Here is a 23,264-nt window from a genome sequence, read left to right as displayed (position 1 = left end):
AATAAAGGAGAGGAGAGAAGCACTTCTGTTCTTTTTTCTTCCCATGGGTAACCATGATCCTGCCACTTTTCTTTTTAAGGCTCTTACAATCATTAATAAGTTGTTTTGGAAATTCTTTCAGTATCTTCATTCTTCCACTTCGGCCGTATCTTAACATGAATGATTTTGTTATTCTGGCCTTGGCAGGGACAGAGAGACTTTCTGGGTGAAATGTTTATTGTTGTAAGTGACACAAGGCAAGGATAATTTAGGACAGGTCAAAGGGCAAGTTTTTGTTTTGCAAAGCACCATCGGGAAGAGGGAGGGCATGTGGGGCTCCACTGGAGGCCTCAGAGCTAGGGGATGGGACAGGACGCCTGCTCCAGAGAAAGGATTTGTTCTCATTCTCCTGAGCTTGTGGGCAACAAAAAGAAAGCACTCCTCAACATCCAACACTCCAAGTATCCAAATATTTCCAGGACAATATCTGAAACTGGCCTGTACTCTGTATTCCACAAGGCACTCTTGACTTCCTGCAAATTGGGTACAAAGAGAAGTGAAGACCAGCATCTAGAAACTGAACGTGATGTTTGTAATCCATTCCTCAACACTGCTCTTATCCTTTCCTACCAATTACATGTCTCTTATACATAAGCCTAGTTCCTTTCATGAGCACTGACTGTGGTTTCTTAAAACGAAAAGCAATGCTCCAGAATGATCCACTTCTCTTGTTGTGGTCTTTAGACTCATAGAAACAAAGAACGCCGTTTTCCTGGGAAAATGAAGCCCAAACTTTAAGGTTTATATTGTTTAGTAAGTCACAGGTTGAAAAACAGGTTGCATAGATTACATTTTTTTTCATGAATCAGGACCCAGAAACCTTGTGCTGACCTCAAATCATTTAATGTAACTACTCAGCATAAAGGTGACCTGATTCAAGTCAAGAGTCAGATAAGACCCTCGAGTCCCTCTCATTCTCAAGCGGCCCCTGTCCAGGGGTTCCCACAAAGCCGAGAAATCCCTGGGCTTCATTCCCCACATTGTGGGTCTTTTCTGATAACCCAGACATGGACTTCTTCCTTTGGATCTAGAAGACAGCAGCTTTTAGGAGGAATACTTCATGCCTCCAACCCACATTCTAAACAGAGGACATTTCCAGGCCCGTCCTGGGGGAAACTGAATGAACTGGTGTTCTGCTCAGCCAGGGTCACCTGGGACCTTTACAGAAAAGCACAAAATTGCGAGGCAAAGGGGGAAGCAACAGGAAGAAATTTTACCAGGTCTTGCAAACCTGTAACGTGCGGGCATCATGGTAGAACAATTTCACCTCCACCACACAGCAATCCTGCCCTGTAGGGATGAGGAACTTGGGAGGCAGAGAAGGCGCCCAGCTCTCAGGTCTCATGTGGGGACTGAGTTCTACAACCTGGAACACTGCCCAACTGACTCAAAGACGTTTCTACTCCTCTGGGTCACCAGTCACAGGTCATCACCTGGAGATCACTAACTGAGCTGTCAACAGCAGATTCTGTTAGAGCCCTGCAGCATGTGGAACAACCCTGAGACTGATCATGTGTGCCCACCCCCTCAGTACAGATACCTCTGCAGGCCTGACACGCTGAGCCACGGGGTTCAGTCTCCTCACAGAGCTGGAGCTCAAGAGCCAGAGTTGCTAAGTCAAGGGTAATGTAAAAGGAAATATTCTTTGTTCATATTCCTGAAGAATGTTCAAGGGGACCCCAACTCAAACTCTATAGCATAATTTCAAAAAAGCTCAAGTTCTCTTTCACCACGACCGACATCACTACCACCACCCAAGCTGACCTAGAGCTTCTGTGCAGAAGCCCAAAGCTCCTTTTTCTGCAGTAGCCACCCTCTTTCTAGTTATTATTTTCCTTTCATAGTTAACTTAACCTCCCACCCTTTTGATGTAGATCAATTTACAATTCCCACCCCACGGCTCCCCCTTCCCCCGCCCCAAGTAAGAATCCTTTCTCTTTAAGAGGGGACTAGGGAAAACTAAACAGGCTAATAAATGCAGGGTTTTCTTTCAGAGATACAGTAAATTAACATTCAAGCAGTAATAGCATGTATTGATAGTGCACGTCAATGCAATTTGAACGTTAGGTTAATGCTGTACGTTACTCCAGTAGTGGTGTGCGTTTATACGTTCACACTATTGCCCTCACCTAAATGTGGTCAGGCCTTCCATTGGCGCGGACGCTTTCTGGTACTCCAGCTTGGGCTTGAAGGACTCTCTGGGCAGGTAAGAGCGATAGAGAGGGTAGTTCTTGGTATATTCGGAGAAAAGACATGGTTTCTCTGTTTTATCATATATCTTGGTAGGGAGGTGTGGACAGTGATGCCGCCTAATTTAAAAAAAAGAAAAAAGAAAACAGGAATGTTAGGTTAGTTACCTTCTTGGGAAGAATACATTCAGTTTGCTACCTCCTCAAAATCTGACCCAGAGTATAAAATCATGACTGCCGGCATTGAAAACAGCACTTTAACCCTTCCTTTTCTCTACTGAACTATGTGAGGTGGCCATAATTTCTTAAATGATCTGTAACTGCCATTGGTTAATGGTCAAAATACCTTGAACCATAAAATTATGCACAAGCACGGCTGATGACCAGCCATCACACGTGCCATGCTGCTTGTTTAAATACTGAAATACTTCCATACCATAATAGGTGAACGGTTGTGGCCCCCAAGGCATCTGAGTGCCAACCTAGTCCCTCCCCTGAAACCCGCCCTCCCAATCACCCAGCAATTAAGGGCTTAACACCTGCCCTAATGGGGGCTCCAAGGCTGTGCTCTAGGGCCAGGCTACTGTCTTTCCTCATTAGTTCCTGGGTCAATTCAGAATATCACCCTCGCACACAAGTGGCATCATACATAGCAGAACCACCTCAGTTCTGAGTCTACTAAACACCACTGACTATGTGAAACCATTTTTACATTGAAAGCCTGGCTCCTTTATTCTTTCAGGTCTCACTTCACTTAGGCTTCCGCTGATCATCTTTACCTAAAATACACCCCTCCACGCCCTCACCTCTCAAACAGAGTTTCTCTCATCACGTGGATGCCTTTCCCATCGCTTACTCTTATCTGTAATTGGCACATTTGTTGCTGAGTTTATTATCTGTCTCATCTGTCAAGCTCAGAACCTTTTTCTATCTTGTTCACTGCTACATCCCTAGTACCTCTCATATCCTGCCTGGCACAGAGTAGGCATTCAATAAACATTTATTAAACGAATACTGAACATATGAAGGAATGATTAAATAAACTTTATGCCTCATTATGCAGGGAGATGATAGATAATAATTTGAAGTTATAATTTATAGTGAGTTTTTCCATTTTACATGCATGGTAATAAATGACCTTATTATTCTACTTGCAGGTGAATAAAGGGCAGCTATTTGAGCTGTCCAAAACAAAGTAGTGTATCAATTATTTAAATGCCCACATACAATCCTTGCAAACCAGCTAGGGTACCTCTAATCATCAGACACCAGCACATCCACAAAACTCCATGTTAGTGATCGCCAACTTAGTTACATCCAGAAATGGCACAGAATTTTAAAAAACTTTTTACACTAAACTGATTCTGATTACAGAAACTAAGATACACAGTATTCTGGGGCAGCACATCAGAGAAAAGAGAAACAGACATACAGAGAACTCATCACTGCTCCAATCAAAAGCTGGTTTCTAGGCAACAGTTAGCGTGCTGCTCCCGTTGTTAATAAGTTCAACCCTCTACATGAATATTGCTGCCACCACTGTTATTACTGTGTGCCTCTCTTCAACCTCCAACCACTGCCCTGTCACCTGCCCCCACCAGGGAAAATGGTCAACACCTGCATGGTTCGTACGGGTAGAGCTGCATATGAACAAGTTTATCCCTATTTTCATTTCACGTGTAGATTTGTGTATCAGATTAGGATTCCTACAAACCTCAAATTAAAAGCCAAGAAGTGCTGGTTACTCAAAAATACCTCTGCAGATATATTTTATTCACCCAGACTCTGAGAGAGAAATCAAGACTTTATTAAGGGTAACTTAGATTCAGGCACTTGTAATAAAGTGGACTCCACAGGCCTAACAGTATTTTCCCTCTCTAGTGCCCTTCTTTTTTTTTTTTTGCGGTACACGGGCCTCTCACTGTTGTGGCCTCTCCCGTTGTGGAGCACAGGCTCCGGACGTGCAGGCTCAGTGGCCATGGCTCACGGGCCCAGCCGCTCCACGGCACGTGGGATCTTCCCGGACCGGGGCACGAACCCGCGTCCCCTGCATCGGCAGGCGGACTCTCAACCACTGCGCCACCAGGGAAGCCCTCTAGTGCCCTTTTTTAAACCAGTAAAACTTTGCTTTTATATAACCCCCTTTCTATATTGTTACTTTTAAAAAATGTAACATATATATATATATTTATAGGGCAGATTTTATTCATTTGATGTGTTGGTAGTTAACTAAGACCTTGTCTCACTCTGGAACATCAAAAACTCTCAACCGAAAGTCAACTTTTCATCGCCTAGTGTGCTCATGGTGCCACCCTCTTTCCTCACCTGTGCCCACCCCAGCTTGAATGTCCCTCTCAAGACAGAAAGCACCATGTATTCACCTTGTTGGTGAAGTTTAAAGGTGGAACCCCTTTATCCAGGAGCTCCTCAAGGATAAAGACCAAGTCTTCTACTTCTGTGTTCTGGAAACTAGCCCCATACCTGGTATATTTTATTTAATAGCAGATGGACAGTGTATAAGAGGATGAACTGCTGAAAGAAAAGATATTTACAAAGACATGACTGATTTGTTCTAACATTAGTAGAGCCAAAAGGGAAAATACAGATCAGATTCTCAGTTTTTATGGACCTAGACAGTGTCTAAATAAACTTTATGGGATCACCGTGCATGGGGTATTCAAAAGCAGTCTTAACAGTCATGAACCAAAGAAAGGAGAGACCTCTCCTCCCAGCTCTCTGATGCTTCTACCATTTTAAAGGAGCTGGTGGGCCACCTTGTTCAGGAGCACACTGAAACAAGCCAAGATGGGCCAACAGACAGAGAAGAGAAGGAGAGTAAGAACGTTTCCTTAATCTATCAGAACTCTGAAGTCTTTCCACTCCAAGAATTACTAAAGGACCACAAGTAAGAGGAAATAATCCAGACTTTTTCTGACATTTGGTAAAGGGAGCAGTAGAGACCTTTCAATGGAACCCAGAAAAAGTTAATAGCTGACACCAAGCTAGAAACATAGAATTTTTTTAATTGAAAGGGGCCATGGAAAATATCTGATCTAACGTCCGCACTACACAGATGAAGTCTCTGAAGCTCAGAGAACCATGTATGTAACCTAGCCATAGAGAGAAACTAGGTCTCCATCACATCTGAATGAGCAAGTATGTTTCCTGAGGTGCACCCAGCTCAAAGCCATCTAGGACTCAGATGACCCCAGAATGGATGACAGAACTTTAAGTATAGAACAAGTCCCTCCAGAATAGCACCATCCAATAGAAACAGAAGGCAAGCCACGAATGAGAACCACATGTGTCATTTTGTTGTTTTTTGTTTTTTGGGTTTTTTTTTTTGCGGTACGCGGGCCTCTCACTGTTGTGGCCTCTCCCGTTGCGGAGCACAGGCTCTGGACGCGCAGGCTCAGCGGCCATGGCTCACGGGCCCAGCACCTCTGCGGCATGTGGGATCTTCCCGGACCGGGGCACGAACCCGTGTCCCCTGCATCGGCAGGCGGTCTTTCAACCACTACGCCACCAGGGAAGCCTCACACATGTCATTTTAAATTTTCTAGTAGCCACATTAAAAAGGTCAAAAGCAGGTGAACTTAATTTTAATATTTTACTTTTAATCCAATCTATCCAAAATACCATTTCAACATGTAATCAATACCCAAAATTGAGATATTTTCCTTTCTTACTATGTCTTCAAAATCCAGTGTGTGTCTCACATTGACAGCACACGTCAGGAGGACCACGTTTCAAGCCATATGTGGCGGTGGATTCCCCACTGGGAAGTGCAGGTACAGACAGAAGAACTGCAAGCACCCTGGTGCTGGAAGCTCCCCTACAGATGGAGGAAAGACAAAGATGCTTAGAAGTATTTTTGTTGACAAATAGGGTATCTGCCTCTTGGACTCTCTGACCTGCCTTCATGTAACACAATCAAAGGCATTAAAAGACATGAAAAATTAGTTGGAGGATTTTTTCATTATCTCCTCACTCCACAGAGCTCAGCTTCAGTGTTATGCACCTGGAATGCACCCTGTAGCTGCTCTCTTTCCTGCCACCTCCACTTTTCCAACATGTTTCCCTTCCTTCGAGGCCCATCTTGAATGCTACTTCCACCACCACCGTCACCGCCATCACCACCACCACAGGAAGCTACTGATGATCCCACTGTACCCTGTTACTGGCCGTGACTCTCTCTCCTCTGATTGTGCATGGTGTAGTGTCCCTACCTCTTTCAGGACCCTTTACTGCTCTGCTCTGCCTTGCATGGTCCTCTACTTATCAATTTTCAGGTTAAGAATTTTCATGGTTGCAAACAAAGCCGTTCATCGGGGGAAAGCATGGTAATTCTTCCTGCCACCAAGAGGCAGCATGAACAGTAGCTACTAGAATGTCACTCTGAACTTTTCAAACAAATGAACTTCCAGTAGTTCTTTAGAACCCAACCTGTTTGTAAGCAGAACAGCTTTTGGTGGATATGGGTGACTCGTCTTGCCTCTCTCATGGTCTTTTAGAATCCCCTGCTGAGCCCAGCCTGCTGTGGGCAGTGAGGAGGGCTCTCCATTCCAGGAGGCAGAGGGCATGGCAGAAGGAGACTCTGGAGGCAGGAAGATGCGGTTTCCAATCCTAGCTCTGTCACTGACTGCTTGTGTAACGTGGAGAACATTACTTAACTCTTCTGAACTTCGATTTCCTCCTCTGTAATTTGTGGCTAACAACTTCTACCATTTAGTATGATTGTGTGACCTTCTCCTCAGATACCAGAGGAAAAATGCGTAGCCCAGTCTAAGGCAAGCACTCTGATTAAGAGGCTATGCTTATTGAGCAATTACTGTACACCACATGGGCTAGGAGTTCTGTATCTCATCCCATCTAATCCTTACAGCAACGCTACGATGGAAGCACTCTTATTTTCCTCATTTTACAAACATGAAGACTGAGGTTGAAGAGATGTGATCTCATTGAAGGTGACAGAGCCAGATGGTAATGAAGTCAGGACTTAGAACCCCAGGCTTTCTGCCTGGTTCCAAAGCCTGTGCTCTTAATCACAGCCATATACTGTGTGGCTTAATGGGATGCCAGCCTGTACCAAACACCTCTGTTTCCTGGCTGCTCTGATAAACCTAAGGGCAGTCAATTAATAGGCAGTTCTTAGACCTACCCATCCCCCGTCCCCCTAGCTACACTCAGCCTTCCAGGACAGGATGTGTCCCTCTTTCCCGAGGACCCCAAAACCATTCTAATATAAACCAACAAATAGATGCAATTCCAAGTGCTTTTTAAAACACTGATCGTTCCACAGAACTTTCTTTACTGTCTAAACAAGAAAGTCTCATTAGATAAAGTCATAACAGTAACAACCAGGCAAACAAAGAACATGGAACGCTGGGTCTCAAAGGACCCTCAAGATCAGCCAACCCTTCAGTTTCAACAGGCAGGTGAGGGCACTGGGATGGAGGGACGCCAGGCTTCCAGCCAAGGTCACACAGCTGGTCAGCGGCAGCGTCCACCCCGGGTCCCACACCACCTCCCACATAACTGACTTCCATTTACAGCCTGACTTAAAACTCCAAGTGCAGACTCTTAAAGGATTTGCAGCCCAGTTTTCCTTTTGTCCGGTAGTTGGGAGACTGTGACCTGTCACAGCAGCCATGCGACGGAGGAAAACACTTAGAGCGGAAAATGCATTCTTGGTCTAGAAGAGGCGAAGGTGCCAACCGTCACCAAACCTCAAGTCAAAAAGTCATCATTCTATGACGACGGTTTAGAACGATTTCAGGGTGTCTGGAGTAAGAAGAACTCTGAGACCCTAGAGGCAGCATCCTCTCAGAGGAGGACCTACATCCCTGGAATGGTCTTCTCCCTGAACAGCTCACAAAGCCAACCCAATTAGCCTCTGAGGATGGACAAAGCCATTGTTTTTCCCAACGTGCATGTGTATCTACCTGCAGTGGCTTATACTTTTAAAATGTTTACTAAAATGCTTAAACTTTTAAAATGTTTACTAAACTTGGTTCTCTCCTATTTAGAATATACCCAGAGGCAAAGGGATAAGTGAGAATGCTTTTATGAACTGCAAAATAAGACCACTGTTGAACATACACAGATATATTTCATACCAATCTTAAGACGACTCACGTTCCCCCTACCTACATCTTCTGCCTAGATCTTTAAAGAAATGTTGCATTGTGAGAACTCTGAATAACTCCAGCTTATGTCCTGCCCACGGTGCTAGGAAATTGGGCAGGGATTATAAACTGACCCTTGGTGGTGACTAATCCTTCAGGGGATCAGATTCTGGGCAGGGATTACAAACTGAACCTTGGTGGTGACTAGTCCTTCAGGGGACCAGATTCTGGGTAACAGAAAGCAGGGCCATCTGGTACAAATATGACAGATAGATGCAACTGATGTACCAACTAGCAGAGGCTGCCTGCGAGCCACACTGAAAACTTCCTAGGTCACAGCCAAGTCTAGTGAGGATGACCGTCTTCATTGATTAGCCATGCCTGTCAAGGGTGCTGGTTTAGGGAAGTGAGGATGGGTGATAAATATATGAATGCAGGGAAAGGGAGGGAAGGCATTCTGGTGGAAATGTCCTAAATGGTGACTTACAGGAATCGCACGTTTGGAAGACATCTAGAAACAACAAAGCCATAAGAATGTAAAGTTGCCAAGATGAGAAAAAAGGAATAAAAACAAGGCCAAAATCTTGAAGAACACCACATTTAGGAAGCAGGATAAAGAAGTCTCAGGAGGAAAAAACTGACAAAAAGGAGAAAATTCGGTGACAGATCAAATAGAAGATTTTAAGTGTTCAACAGTTAAATGCCTCAGAAAAATCTCATATGGTGACTAGAAAGCAGCTTTAGCAGAGTGGCTGTGCTGCATCCAAGGAACGGATGCTGCTGAGGAAGTGGAGGAGGGGAGGGAGACCACGCTGAAAAATCTGGCGACAAAACCATCAAGAAAAGTCCAACAGGAGTTCAAGAAATTACCCGGGACACACACAAGAATTGCTAACTATGTGATTATCATCATGCGGTATTGGGTAAAAGAAGTGAAATCAGATCATCTTTGTAGGTAGAGGAACAGAGTAGCAGACAGGGATTCTTTTTTTTTCTTTTTTCTTTTTTTTTTTTGCGGGCCTCTCAATGTTGTGGCCTCTCCCGTTGCAGAGCACAGGCTCCAGACGCGCAGGCCCAGCGGCCATGGCTCGTGGGCCCAGCCTCTCCACGGCATGTGGGATCTTCCCAGACCGGGGCATGAACCCGTGTCCCCTGCATCGGCAGGCGGACTCTCAACCACTGCGCCACCAGGGAAGCCCCGACAGGGATTCTTTGATGAGCAAAAACAATGGCTGGAGTCACAGCCTGGACTACAAAGGAGATATGATGAAGGCGGGAAGGCGGGTGGGATTCAAGAGACAATTTGAGAGGAGAGATGGGAACCTGAGCAGTACCAGTCTGGTGGCCTTGACGCAGGACACAAAGGCATCGAGAGGAAGAAAGCGGATGAAATGAAGAGGTGCAAGGCATGCACAGGGCACTCCATAGGGAGTGTGTTGAAAGGGCAGCTGGAAAAGAGTGCAGACTTGCTTCCAAGGAGTAGTGATGCCAAGGGAGAGGGGCCCAACTAGGACCTTGTGCGGCAATGCTCAGAAGCTCTGAGGGAAGATACCCTGGTTCAGCAGACTGTGAGGCAGAGGGCCTCATGGGATGGCAGGCACCAATGAGAGGAGCTCTGGTGGGGTGTGCAGCCAGCAGGCTGAGTGGGCAGGAGGGCAGTCAGTGAGAGCCAATGGTCCTTTGAAAAGCCAAGAGCCTGGAGAGAGCAGCAGAGAGTATGTTCAGAGCCACAGAAGAGCACCCCAGGGGCTCTCCCTGTCCCTTTCGTCTTAGCAGTCAAAAGGAAGAAGAGTTTCTTCGGTGAAAATAAAATAGATGAATTGAGGAAACCTCTTCAAGAAGGTGCAACTGCTCAAGGCATCCTGAGGAGACACAGGGCAGGCATTTTAGCAATGGCCCCACTGAGTCTTGGAGAGACACACAGAAAGGACCATGCCAGTCACCAAGGCGCCTTCTCTCTCCACCTCTTAGACAACCAACCCTCTGGGGGAAGGCAGGTGCCACCTGGGCTGTTCCAACTTGGCATGTCTCCTCCCCACCAGCCCTGACAACAGTCTACCCAGACCCCTAGTCCCACCTGACCCCCTTCACCTCCTTCAGACTTCAGCTCAAAAATCCCTCCTGCCAGGAGGACTTCCCAGACCCTTCATCAGATGGCGGTCACTCTGCTCATCCCCCCATTCTCACACCACATGCTGGCAGCCACCTGCTCAGTCTGACGTCCTGGCAGGCGGGTCTCGGGTACCCCTGCCTTCGTGCCTGGCACGTGGTGGGCATTCAATACTCGATTGCTGAACACAGGCAAGAAGAACAGGGGCAAGTACCATATGCGGCTAAGTCGTGCCCACTGTGGCCTGAGCCAGCAGCACACCTACAAACTGCTTAAAAAGCAAACCCAGCGGCTAGACTCCTATGTGTTGACCCTTGCGGCACGGCGCTTCCTAGGTAAACACAGCTTAGAAATTGGTTTTAAAAAAACAAATCCTTGACCCAATCGCAAATCACACACGTACATCATTGGAGCTGGATCACAACAAACCTTAATGTGCAAGCTAGTATTATAAAGTTTTTAGGGGAAAACACAGGCGAATACCTTTGTAAGAGTAGAAGGCAAAGACTTCTTAGGTCCCAGAAAGTAATAAGCATAAAAGAAGGAACTGGTTAAGTTAGACAAAGTCAAAAGCTTCTGCTCATCAAAGATATATTTAAGAACATAAGCAAGCCACACATTTGGAAATAATATTTGCAAAACAGGTATCTAGCAAAGGACTGTTATCCAGGATATATAAAATCATCTATAACTCAATAATAAAGACACAAAAATCACAAGCAAAAATCTGAACAGACACAAAAAGGTATACAAATTGGACAATAAACATATACCAAAGTGTTTAACATCACAAGTCATCAGGGAAAGACAAGTTTAAACCACAATGAGATACCACTACACACATACCAGAACAGCTAAAATTAAAAAGACTAACAAAACCTACTGTTGGCTAAATAGAGTACCAGCACTGTCATTCACTGTTGGTAGGGATGTAAAAAGGTCCAAACCAATTTGGCAAAAGCTACGGCAGTTTCTACATGCTGGCCTACCTCTCAGCCCAGCAATTCAATTCCTAGGACTTTATCCAAAGAAATAAAAGCCATACGTTCACAAAAAGGAGTTGGGCAGGAATATCCAAAGAAGCTAATTCATAGAACCAAAGAATAGAAACAGCCCAGGCATCCATCAATGGGAGGACAGATACATCGTGGTATCATCATTCAATGGGATACTACTCAGCAATAAAAAGAAGCAAACTACTGGCAGCCACAAAGCTGCAGACACATAACAGCATGGATGAATCCCACGAACACTTCTGTTGAGTGAACAATATCAAGAGTGCATACTTGACGATTCCATTTATATGAAATTCTGGAACAGTAGGAACTAACCTATAGTAGAAAAAAATCAGCTCAGTGGTTACCACAAGGAGAGAGAGATAAGAGAATGATTGGGAAGGAGTATGCAGGAACTTTCTGGGGCGCAGGTATGGTTCTACGTCTTGATAGGGATTGGAGTTACACAGGCACATGAATTTGTCAAATTCAGCCAACACCTCAAGATCTGTGCATGTCATTGTAAATTTATCTCAAAAGAAAAAGGAAACCAATATTAAACTGTTAATGACATGAATGTTGAACTATTTAGGGGAGAAGTTTACTGATGTATGTGATTTACTTTGAAATACATAAACGAGATGGACTGACGCATGGAGGGATAATGAGAGGACTAGATGGAGAGGTGTGTCGATGTGGATGATAGCATCTAGGCAGTGGATGTACAGCCGTGCACTTTCAAATTCTCAACTTTGTCATATGCTCAAAAAATATTTATTTATTTATTTTTTGGCTATATTGGGTCTTCTTTGCTGCACGTGGGCTTTCTCTAGTTGCGGTGAGCGGGGGCTACTCTTCTTTGCAGCGCACAGGCTTCTCACTGCAGTGGCTTCTCTTGTTGAGGAGCATGGGCTCTAGGCACACGGGCTTCAGTAGTTGTGGCGCACAGGCTCAGTAGTAGTGGCTCCCAGGCTCTAGAGTGCAGGCTCAGTAGTTGTGGTGCACAGGCTCAGTAGTAGTGGCTCCCAGGCTCTAGAGTGCAGGCTCAGTAGTTGTGGTGCACGGGCTTACTTGCTCGGCGGCATGTGAGATCTTCCCGGACCAGGGCTTGAACCCGTGTCCCCTGCATTGGCAGGCGGACTCCTAACCACTGCACCACCAGGGAAGTCTGCTCAAAATTTTTCATAATCAAATGTTGGAGAGGAAAAAGAGCAAGAACAAGTTTCTAAAAGTCCTCTGTAGATGTGATCGTGGCATCGTGGTTACGTAATATAGCGTCCACACGTTTAGAGAAGCACGATGAAGTAGGTAGGGGTGAAATGACATGACGCCTGGAATTGATGGATGAACCAAATGTGACAAAATCTTGATAATTATTGATGCTGGAAGATAATTATTGACGGGGGTTCATCACTATTCTCATTTTTGCAGATTTAAATTTTTTTAATTAAAGAAATATTAAAACAAATCCCTAAGAGGCAGGGCCTACATGAAACAAGCATGTATCTGCTTCAGCAAGAGTTTCCCCGAGGCCAACACGGCTTTAATCCAACCACCTGGGACAAAAGAGGATCTTGATTTAAGCTGATGGTAAGTGCAGAGCCAGCAACCAAAGGAAGCTTTCCTTCTCACACTCTGAAGTCTGTGTCAGCTGCACCGGGCTTGTTCCCATGTGGCCTTTTAGGGTCCTCCAGCCAAAAAGCAGGAAGCTCACATACTTAACCGGAGTTTCACTCTCTTCTCAAGAAATCGAGTGAGTACCCCGCGCATTTCAGATGAAACCCAACAGCTGTGCTCAGCAAATCTTCCCAAGGCTCTCTTCCAGGCATTGCCAAAAAAAGAAAAAAAAAAAACTCCAAAGCCTCTTTAATCCCTATTTTTAAATAATAACTGTCTCTGACCCACCACCTCACCCCTAACCCAAGATTGTGTTGTTGCCGAGCTCACTGTAATTATTCTTGTCACAGCATTTATCCCACAATACTACAAAATGCTTGTGTGTTGCCCAGACTGGGCTCCTTGGTATGGGGAGTGGGGGGGGGGGTATCTTGTTCACTATTATATAACCAGCTAAGCACAACGCCTGGAACACCTACAAGCTTCCTAGAATAGTTTTGGGTGGCTGGGTGAACCATTTATAAAACATGCACAGTTTACAGAGCCTTTCCATATGGTCTCCTTCTTCCGGCCACCCTAAGAGCTAAGCAGGGCAGAAATTATTCGCCTCCCCGCAATATCCCAGATAAGGAAACAAGGCCAAGGGGGCATTCAAGATGCGCTTCCATCTCACAGAACAATCAGTGGTAAAACCTGGGCCAGGGCCAGTTTTGCTAACTCCTTGAGATGTTCTTTTCATCGTATCAGATTCCTTTCTGAGGAAAATTCAAGTTGATCACTCAGAAGACGAGACACTTCTCTAAGCACGATCAAAACGCTTGGAGTTAGGGATCCTGTGGCCTCTGAACTGACTCACTTTAAGAGTGAACAGGACCCAGTGAGCATGGATCTTCCTCGGAAAGCAGGGAGAGTAAACAGCTGGATAAACGCCACTACCCATAAAAGCCCAGATGTTCGGCTTGCTGTTTCAACATATTAAATGTCTCATCTAATTAATTAAGGTACAAAGACAACAGGGGCGCTGTACACCATGTTAATCTCCACCAGCCAGCTGACATCAGCTGCTCGACATGCATTAATCTGTTGCAAAATTTCTCCCTCCAAACATGCCCCTTCCCTCATTTTGCATAAACAACAACCAAGTGCTGTTTTCGTAGCCCCTTTGGAAGGATCAGGGGCTGGCTAGGATTACCCTGAGCTGTCATCTTTGAGGTCAAATTACCCCCAAGCAGTAGTTCACACAAAACTCGTCCTCTTCTCTTAGCTTCTCTTAGCTTCAAGCTGATGGAAAGAACTGGAAGTTCTGGTGCATCTGTAAATAAAACGCCATCAGCTGAGGTGCATGCCCTCCCTGAACCCATCCACGCACACATGAAATGCAGCCCAGGATTCCTGCTTTGAGTTTCAGCAGGTGAACTGGCAACAACTTGCACGGGGCCAAAGGTCCAAAGAGCAGGTCTCCAGGCACAGCTGCGCTCCACCTCCTTCAGATACGGAGTTGCCGACAGGCCTGGGAGCTGTCAAGGGCCTTGTGAATTACTGTGGAATTACCAGGCACTTCACTGAAGATTATTGATATTCCATTGCCTTGGGCTCCAAAACTTGATGCTGAGGTATCTTAGCCTCCATGCTAGGTTTTCAATGCCAAGGTCTTGCTGTGTCAAGATTTCTGGGAACCTTTCCTTCTCTAAATGTGGACCTGTCTCATGCTGTGGGGTAATGAGGAAGAAATGGTTCCCATCAACTATCCGCAGCCCCAGCCCTCCTACCCAACATCATTTCCCACCTAAGCAGCCACAGAAAGGAGTACTTTTGTCCTTCAGAGCAGCACGTGGCCAAGCAAGACACGCAGAGAGAACAGATGTGAATCTAGTAGCCAATGCCCAGTTTCAGCTCTGAGGATTTTCTCCCATGCTTGCTCATAAGCTACTGACTTTACCATCATAAACTGAGGATTCCCCGTGCCCCACTGCTGCTTGCTTTAATTCTAGAAACCTTTGGAATTTCAACTGATACCAAAATTTCAACTACTGTTATATCCTCCATCAAAAAAGATTTACCAATACTAATCTACATTTTTTTTTCCTCTGCCTCTAAGGAGCCTTTCAAAATTTGAGCCAAATCTCCTATAACGTCATTAAAGTGAAAGAAAAATAATTTAAACAATGAGTGGAATGATTTTTGAAAAACAGCCTTATTGAGCTAAATGTATTCCTTTGAGTACCAGAAATATTTTTAAACAAGCATTTGATTCTTAGGGACTGAAGTTACTGTTACGAGATCACCACCACCCCCACCCCAAAAAAAAGCAGGAGGCTGAATTTCCAGTTTAATTATGACCACAGATGAGCAGCTGGAATGAAATTACTTCACTGTGCTGTGTGTTCCTAATTCATCATATACAAGTGATCTCTGATTTCATTAATGACTTTTCTCTGCTCCTCAGATGTTTAGCTTAAAGGGAAATTCTTTAAATTATCTCTTCCCAACTGTACTTTTTCAATATAGTCTTTGCTCTGGAAATTCAAATTTACTGATATTAACTTCATACTGATAGTGTAAAACCCACTCCTTCGATAAAACATGACCTTATAAAATATTAAAGGCAACTCACTCTCATCTCTGAACAAATATCCTGCTTTATATCAACTGCCCAATAACCAATAACAAAAGATTCAAGTTTTACTTTGTTACCTGACAAACACACAAAGATGTGTGGCATAAAAAAACCGAGTTACAGAAACTGTACTTTTTTCTTTTTAGGTTTATATGTTTTAGCTAAAATCAGAACTTGTTAAACCCCTTGGGCTTCTGGAAGAATGCAGAGGATTTAAAGAGCATTTCTTCCTGGACCTCCCAGATGCTGGCCAAGTCCTCGGGAATGAGGAGGCGTTAGGAGAGAACAGGCAGATATACACACACGATGGGTATTAATTCCGGTCTTGACTTCTGGTAGAAGGCAGCCCTTTACCAAAAAGATGAGATTCACAAAAATAAAATTCTTGGCTTTCTATCATCTCTGCAAAGTGACCTCCCCTTTCTCTTCTCAAACCACTGAAGAAATAAACACCATACGTTTCCATTAACCTGGATGAGAACAGTTCTCCATGGGGCCTTTGGCTTTCCGTAAAGGTAGAAAGTCCGTACACCGGTAGATCTGTACACCTTCAAAGGTAACAATATGAATACTCAACACTGATGGAGCACTGACTACGTACAAGGCACAGCTCTTAACTCTTTATCTGTATTATCTCAGTCTTTACAACAACCTGCCCTTAGACCAAAAGGCTTACAAAAAACCCAGATCCTCAGGTTGTGAGTCACGCTGCACAGAGCCCATGGCTGCAAAGGGCCTTTAGAGGAGCAGCTCAATGCAAAAGGCGCACAAGGGCATGAACGAGGGAGTGGACCTGAACCTCTAGGAAGCCTGAGGTGCCAACGGTGGGCCTCCCCCAAGCTTCCGTCAGACTCCATCTCTTTCCTCATCCTCTCCCCTTTGCTCTTCCCCTAGCTCTTTTTCTCCTCTTGGTGCCCACACTACTCTAAACCTTGAGTCCTTCAGGATTGAAGGCAGAGACCATCCCCAACCTAGACAACACTCAGGGAGAGAAAGCCCATTGAGAGAACACGGTGTCAGCAGCCTCAGGCACTCAGGAACCCGACCTTCTGCAACCAGACAAAGGAAAAGTGAAAGCTACTTCCCCTAATCCTTTTCACTAACTGGAATCAGGTCATAAGCCACACCCAGCAGCAAGGGGAGCTGCGAAGTCAAGGATCGGGTTTCACCACAGTGGGCAACAGGCATGACAGACGGGGATACTTGGAGTGGTCACCCAACAGAATCTGATTCTAATTTTATGTACTGTCATGTAGTACATGCAGGTACCATGTAAGCATTGGTGGAAACTCTAATGGAATAGTAATGGGTTTTAAGTATTCACAAAACTAATACGCACATTTATTTCCAGTTGCACACTACCAGAGAGGATTCTAAAGCACTAGCACCTTTACGCTAGCAACTGTCTAGCAACTGTCAACATAGCTGCCGTAAAGTTACACGTCCCAATGGAGTTGGACAAAAATGTCATGAAATACTGCAAGCCAAAGAGAATTTCAGAAATCACATCGGGGGACAAGAACTGTTTACTCTGGAGTGTTGCCTTGTATTAGCTCTAAAACACACACACACACACACACACGAATCTCAAACAAAACAAAGCAGCCAAAGCTCAGACTGTGTCTTGCACTTGTTCCCATCATTATATCATTATACCTCCTGGTTAAAGGGTCCCCTGGAGCTGTGCTGGATACAAAGACAAGCTGGTGGCCTCCTCTGTCAACTGACTCCAGAGTTTCATTTAGCTTCTCTGGCTGCTTGAGCAGGTATTCCCATATCTGCCCCTTTCCCCTGTAGTCTTCCAAAGCTGCTTATAAGGGTGAAAAGAGACAAACATCTTCCTGGATAGAGAAGATGCTTTGGTCTTACCTATTCTGTTCTCATCCTCTGATAATCCCAACATAACACTCACAAGATAAACAATGCACAACAGTAGTACAAGTTTGTTTACGCTTCCATTTGTTCATTGATCCATTTATTCATTCATTCATACAGCATTTATAAAGTTGTACCATGTTGGGTGGGGAAAAGAGAAAGCACATATCCATTACTTCTTATCTCCACTTCTTGACATTGGTACTCAGCATTCAGAAATGTGGGGAGGCAAGAGAAGAAGCCCTTATGCCTTATGAAGACATTGGTGGCAGCATCCCCAAGGGCCAAGAGAGCAGGCAGTAAGAGGTCGTAGATACGGAGGTGGCAGACAGAAGAGGCAGCCAGATAGTCAGGAAGATCAGTCACACTGAACAAATAAATAAATATAGTGAGAGTAAAAGGAGTCAGTTTTCTCACTCTGAGAAGGGATTTCTGAACATGGAAAGAAGGCTGGAAAGACCTCTGAGGTGTTGGATTGGAATTAGAAGTATTGGTGTAAAGTGATGGGTTTTTAAATAAAAAATAGATTAAATATTTATTTTTTCTGTATTTGTGTGTGCGTATACATATTTATATGCACGACTGTGTGTGTGCACACGGCAGCAATGAGCACAGTGAGCAATCAAACTTTGGTTTCCAAATATCACCCTCCACTAAAGTGAATCAGAACAATTCGAAGAAAAGTTGATTTCAGAGTTGGAGCAGAGAAAATACAAGATGATCCTGGGACATCTGTGTCAGAATATAAGGAAGTGCTTAATAAATGATGGGCATCTGTCAAGAGGACAGAGCCAGCTTGAAGAAACAAATCAGGAACAAGTTGAGGATGAAAATGATAGTTAACAGGTTATAACCCATTGGTTAAAATAGAACCATGAGTCCATACTGAACATACATGTATAAGTGGAGGAGAAGGGAACCCTCTTTCTTACAGCAGAAAGCCAAGTAATAAATGCAGAAATGGTGGAAACAGATTATTTCTATTCAGCAACCATGGTGGTGGTGCGTGCAGGTGGGAGTCGACCATAGATGATAAGGTTGATGGGTGACAGTTTTGTTTTGTTTTGTTTTGTTTGTTACGCGGGCCTCTCACTGTTGTGGCCTCTCCCATTGCGGAGCACAGGCTCCGGACGCGTAGGCTCAGCGGCCATGGCTCACGGGCCCAGCCGCTCCACGGCATGTGGGATCTTCCCGGACCGGGGCACGAACCCGTGTCCCCTGCATCGGCAGGCGGACTCTCAACCACCGCGCCACCAGGGAAGCCCTAGAAGTTCACACTTTGGGGCTTGCCTGGTGGCGCCATGGTTAAGAATCCGCCTGCCAATGCAGAGGACATGGGTTCAAGCCATGGTCTGGGAAGATCCCACATGCCGCCGAGCAACTAAGCCCGTGTGCCACAACTACTGAGCCTGCGCTCTAGAGCCCACACGCCACAACTACTGAAGCCTGTGCGCCTAGAGCCCATGCTCCACAACAACAGAAGCCACGGCAATGAGAAGCCCGCGCACCGCAACGAAGAGTAGTCCCCTTTCCCTGCAACTAGAGAAAGTCCACATGTGGCAACGAAGACTCAACGCAGCCAATAATAAATAAATAAAATAAATAATTTTTTTTTTAAAGTTGACACTTTGCCCTCTTGGCTAGGGAGGACACGGCACATCTGCTATCAGCGCCTCTCCCTACACATCAGACATTACAAATCATGGCACTTTATGACGCTTCAGACAGCCACTACCAAATAACTGGAGTTGACATCTGAAATAAAATCGTTTGCCGCCCCTGCTCTAGGCAACAGGGAAACTTACAGGGTTTTTAACAGGTGGCTGGTAAGATTGCCTCTGTTCTTAATAGAGCACAACCAGCACAGCAGCAAAGATTGGTCAAGAAACAGACTACAGGGCTTCCCTGGTGGCGCAGTGGTTGGGAGTCCACCTGCCGAAGCAGGGGACGCGGGTTCGTGCCCCCGTCCGGGAAGATCCCACATGCTGCGGAGCGTCTGGGCCAGTGGGCCATGGCCGCTGAGCCTGTGCATCCGGAGCCTGTGCTCTGCGGCGGGAGAGGCCACAGTGGTGAGGGGCCCACGTACCGCAAAAAAAAAAAACCAAAAAACAAAAAATAAACAGACTACAGGGAACTTCCCTGGGGGTCCAGTGGTAAAGAATCCGCCTTCCAATGTTGGGGGGGCGCTGGTTCAATCCCTGGTCAGGGAACTAAGATCCTACATGCTACATGGCACAGCCAAAATCAATCAATAAATAAAAAAGAAACAGACTGCAGGCACTGTGACAGGTGAGAAGGTCACTACGATAGTCCTGTGCGGTGTATAAAGGAAAGGTGCACATGCAAACAAAGTCAGTATTTGGTCAAACTCCAATCTTTCATCTAGTCATTGTCAGAAGGCATATTATGGTGGAGAAAGCATATAAAGTGCTCTTCAAACAACAAAATCCAAGGCAAGCTGAAGGCTGTGCTCAGGGGACAGTGAGACCCAGGAAAACAGACTACACTAGGAGTGAAGCAGGCCGACCAAGAGAGATGTAAGTTTCACTAACCTTGAAATTCCACACAAACATAGTTGCAAACTGACCACAGCAGTAGTGTAACACCTATCAGGTATCAGGCGCTATCAGACTACTAGTCATTCCCTGCAACATTGAGGTGCTCAATTAAAGGATATTATTGAAAGGCAACTAGTCGCAGTTTCTACATCTTGGGAAAAGACATGATATTTAAGCACTTATTTTTTTTTGTTTCTTTTCTAATTAATTTTTATTGGAGTGTGGTTGATTTAACAATGTTGTGTTAGTTTCTGCTGTACAGCAAAGTGAATCAGTTATACATATACATATATCCACTCTTTTTTAGATTCTTTTCCCATATAGGTCATTACAGAGTATTGAGTAGAGTTCCCTGTGCTATACAGTAGGTCCTTATTAGTTATCTATTTTATATATAGTAGTGTGTATATGTCAATCCCAATCTCCCAATTTATCCCTCCCCCCCTTTTTGCCCCTTGGTAACCATAAGTTTGTTTTCTACATCTGTGACTCTTTATCTGTTTTGTTTTGTTTGCAGTACGCGGGCCTCTCACTGTTGTGGCCTCTCCCGTTGTGGAGCACAGGCTCCGGACGCGCAGGCTCAGCGGCCATGGCTCATGGGCCTACCCTCTCCGCGGCATGTGGGATCTTCCCGGACTGGGGCACGAACCCGTGTCCCCTGCATCGGCAGGCGGACTCTCAACCACTGCGCCACCAGGGAAGCCCTCTTTATCTGTTTTGTAAATAAGTTTAAGCGCTTAAATTAAAATGCACACACATACATAAACCCCTGTGTGCGCAGAGACCTAGGACACAATAAGGAAGCATTCCAACCCAGGATGTGGGCGAGAAACTGGTTTCTTGAGTTTTAGGAGCAGTGGAGTGCTGGGTGTAGTCAAGAGTACTGGGTAGAACTGGGTTTCATCTCTTCTCTGGGCCTCCGTTTCCTTGACTGAAAAGTGAGAGAACGATAAAGATAATCTCTTCACACATAATAATGCTGCCTCTGAACTCTCCTCTCAGAATGAAAAGAGCAAGGAGGTTTGGGAGAGCGTTCTTGCTACGCGCACAAGACCATCAGGCTAAATCCTCCTGAGTGTGAATCTCGTGAGGGTAGCAACTCATGGCACATCCAGAAACTTGGTAATACGATTGAGAAAACTGGAAACACATTGCAAGCGAAAGCCTGCGGAGCATACTACATTCTGCTTAAAGATGCTGACTGTTTTTGAAATAAAACTTTAAAACATGCCATAAAAAGCAACTCTTCCTCTGGGGAAAGAGTGGCCTAAAGTGTCTTTGATTGTAACTATGGGAACGGCTTTCATCTGCGCTCTTTATGAGGTTAACTGTAACTCTCCCCCAAGCTCAGAATCTTTCTGAATCTTGTGGTTGTCATCTTACACTCTGCGTGATAAACCTTCGTGTTCAACAGGCACATTCCAAAATGTTTGAACTCGCGGCTCAGAAAGCAGTCAAATGAGTGAAGGCTGATAAAAAGAAGCTCTGTTTTTGCTAGCCTGCATGCGTGTGTGTCCGTGCACGCACACACACTCACACACACACACAGCCTGCTGACTTCCAGCTACACCCAGTGAGAGTGCTTTATGTTTGACTTCGGCTCTTCTAGGTGATCAAGCTTCGTCAGAAAGGACACTGCAACCCACACAAACGTGAGGCACTTAGCACAACGCCTGGCTCATGGTAACCCCTCAGAAGCTCATAACTGTTACCATTTATCCTTCTTTTTCTTCGTTATTGCTGATGGACTATAACACTGTTTGTATTTAGCAGTCATTGCGAGATTGATTCCCTCCAATGAGGTCATCTGCATGGAGCACATAACCACAGAAACACCCCTATGGAATGCTGTGGTGGTAGCCCTTTTTTACCAATGGGCAGAAGACAGTTACCATAAATGTGTTGTTTATACAGAAAAAAAAAAAACCTACCATGTTGTTCTTCACAGTCTTTCATATAACAAGGACCTCCACTGAAAACTGTGGTTCATATTCTCCTCCCAGAGGCTAATAGGAATTAATCTCCTGCTGTACTTTCATGGCTCCCTTATAACAGGCTCACTAGGAATAATTATGTGTCAACATTTCTTGAGCATTTGCCACATGCCAGGCACTGTGCTAATCGTTTTGTTTATTATTTCATCTTCACTACAACCCCATGAGATGCTGCTGTTATTCTCATCTACACGAGATGTCTGAGGCTTAGAAAGGTTAAGTTATCCAAGGTCATTCATTCAGTGAGACACACAGCTGGCAAGGGGGTGGAACCAAACTCGAACCAGGTGTTTCTGAATCCAGTGTCCGTGTTCATGTTTTTCACTAGATTGTCATTACTAAATAAAGGGTTCTTAACTTAGAATCCTTAAATGAACTTCAAGGGATCCATGAGCCCCCTGGAATTGTATGTAAAATGGTATGTGTACGTACACATTTTCCTTGGAGAAAGTCCAAAACTTTTACCATATTTTCAAGAGTCCAGGACTCAAAAAATATATTTAAAAAAGCCCAGACTCAGGTGGGACTATATCTTATCATCTTTATATTCTGCACCACCACTCCCCTCACTGACCCCAGCACCCAAAAGCAGTGCCTAGTACATGATAAGTACTCAACCACCAGTTATCTAATTGACCCCATTCTCTTCTCTGGTCCTTTCTTAGTCTTTGCCCCCATGGAGACACAGTCAGAGTGATGAATTTTTTACAGTTCTGTTTTTAAGCCACGCACATGTGAGAGCTCCATTAGCATAGTTCCAGGGTCCAGCCTTTCACACTGTTGCCCTTCGCAGCCACACACTACAAAAGAGCAAACAGGACCCCATCCTGCCTTCTCATCCCAGAAAACCACACATCTGCTTGTTCTGACCTGAAAAGCTCACCTGCTGGGGAAGACATGCCCAGCACGGCATAGCAGCACACCTGGCCCTTCTGCGTGAACTCAAGCCCCATTTTCAGAGTCAGCTGTCAAGTAATCCTCTGCTTTATGAACTATCTCACATTTTAATAAAAGCCATTGTGCAAGGTGAGCTCTTGAAATATGTAAAGTTGGTTTGCAGTCTGCAGCTGCACTTAACAGATGCCCCAATTTCCAACTGAACCGTGTGTAATGGATAGGAAAATAATAACCCATTATTGCAC

The 23,264-nt window shown here is 45.0% G+C and overlaps 1 protein-coding gene across 1 annotated transcript in view; it reads right to left on the bottom strand.

The window, feature by feature from the left end:
• Nucleotides 1-23,264, bottom strand: part of SAXO1 (stabilizer of axonemal microtubules 1) — a 92,538-nt gene that overhangs the window by 28,758 nt on the left and 40,516 nt on the right. The window contains exon 2 of the mRNA XM_012535324.2: nucleotides 2,169-2,348. Coding sequence (XP_012390778.2) covers nucleotides 2,169-2,348 — 180 coding nt within the window. The remainder of the gene's footprint in view (nucleotides 1-2,168; nucleotides 2,349-23,264) is intronic.

Source organism: Orcinus orca, chromosome 6 (genome assembly GCF_937001465.1).
Source record: "Orcinus orca chromosome 6, mOrcOrc1.1, whole genome shotgun sequence".
Lineage (NCBI taxonomy): Eukaryota > Metazoa > Chordata > Mammalia > Artiodactyla > Delphinidae > Orcinus > Orcinus orca.
The sequence above is the reverse complement of the archived record's forward strand: the minus strand, read 5'-3'. Positions and strand labels throughout refer to the sequence as shown.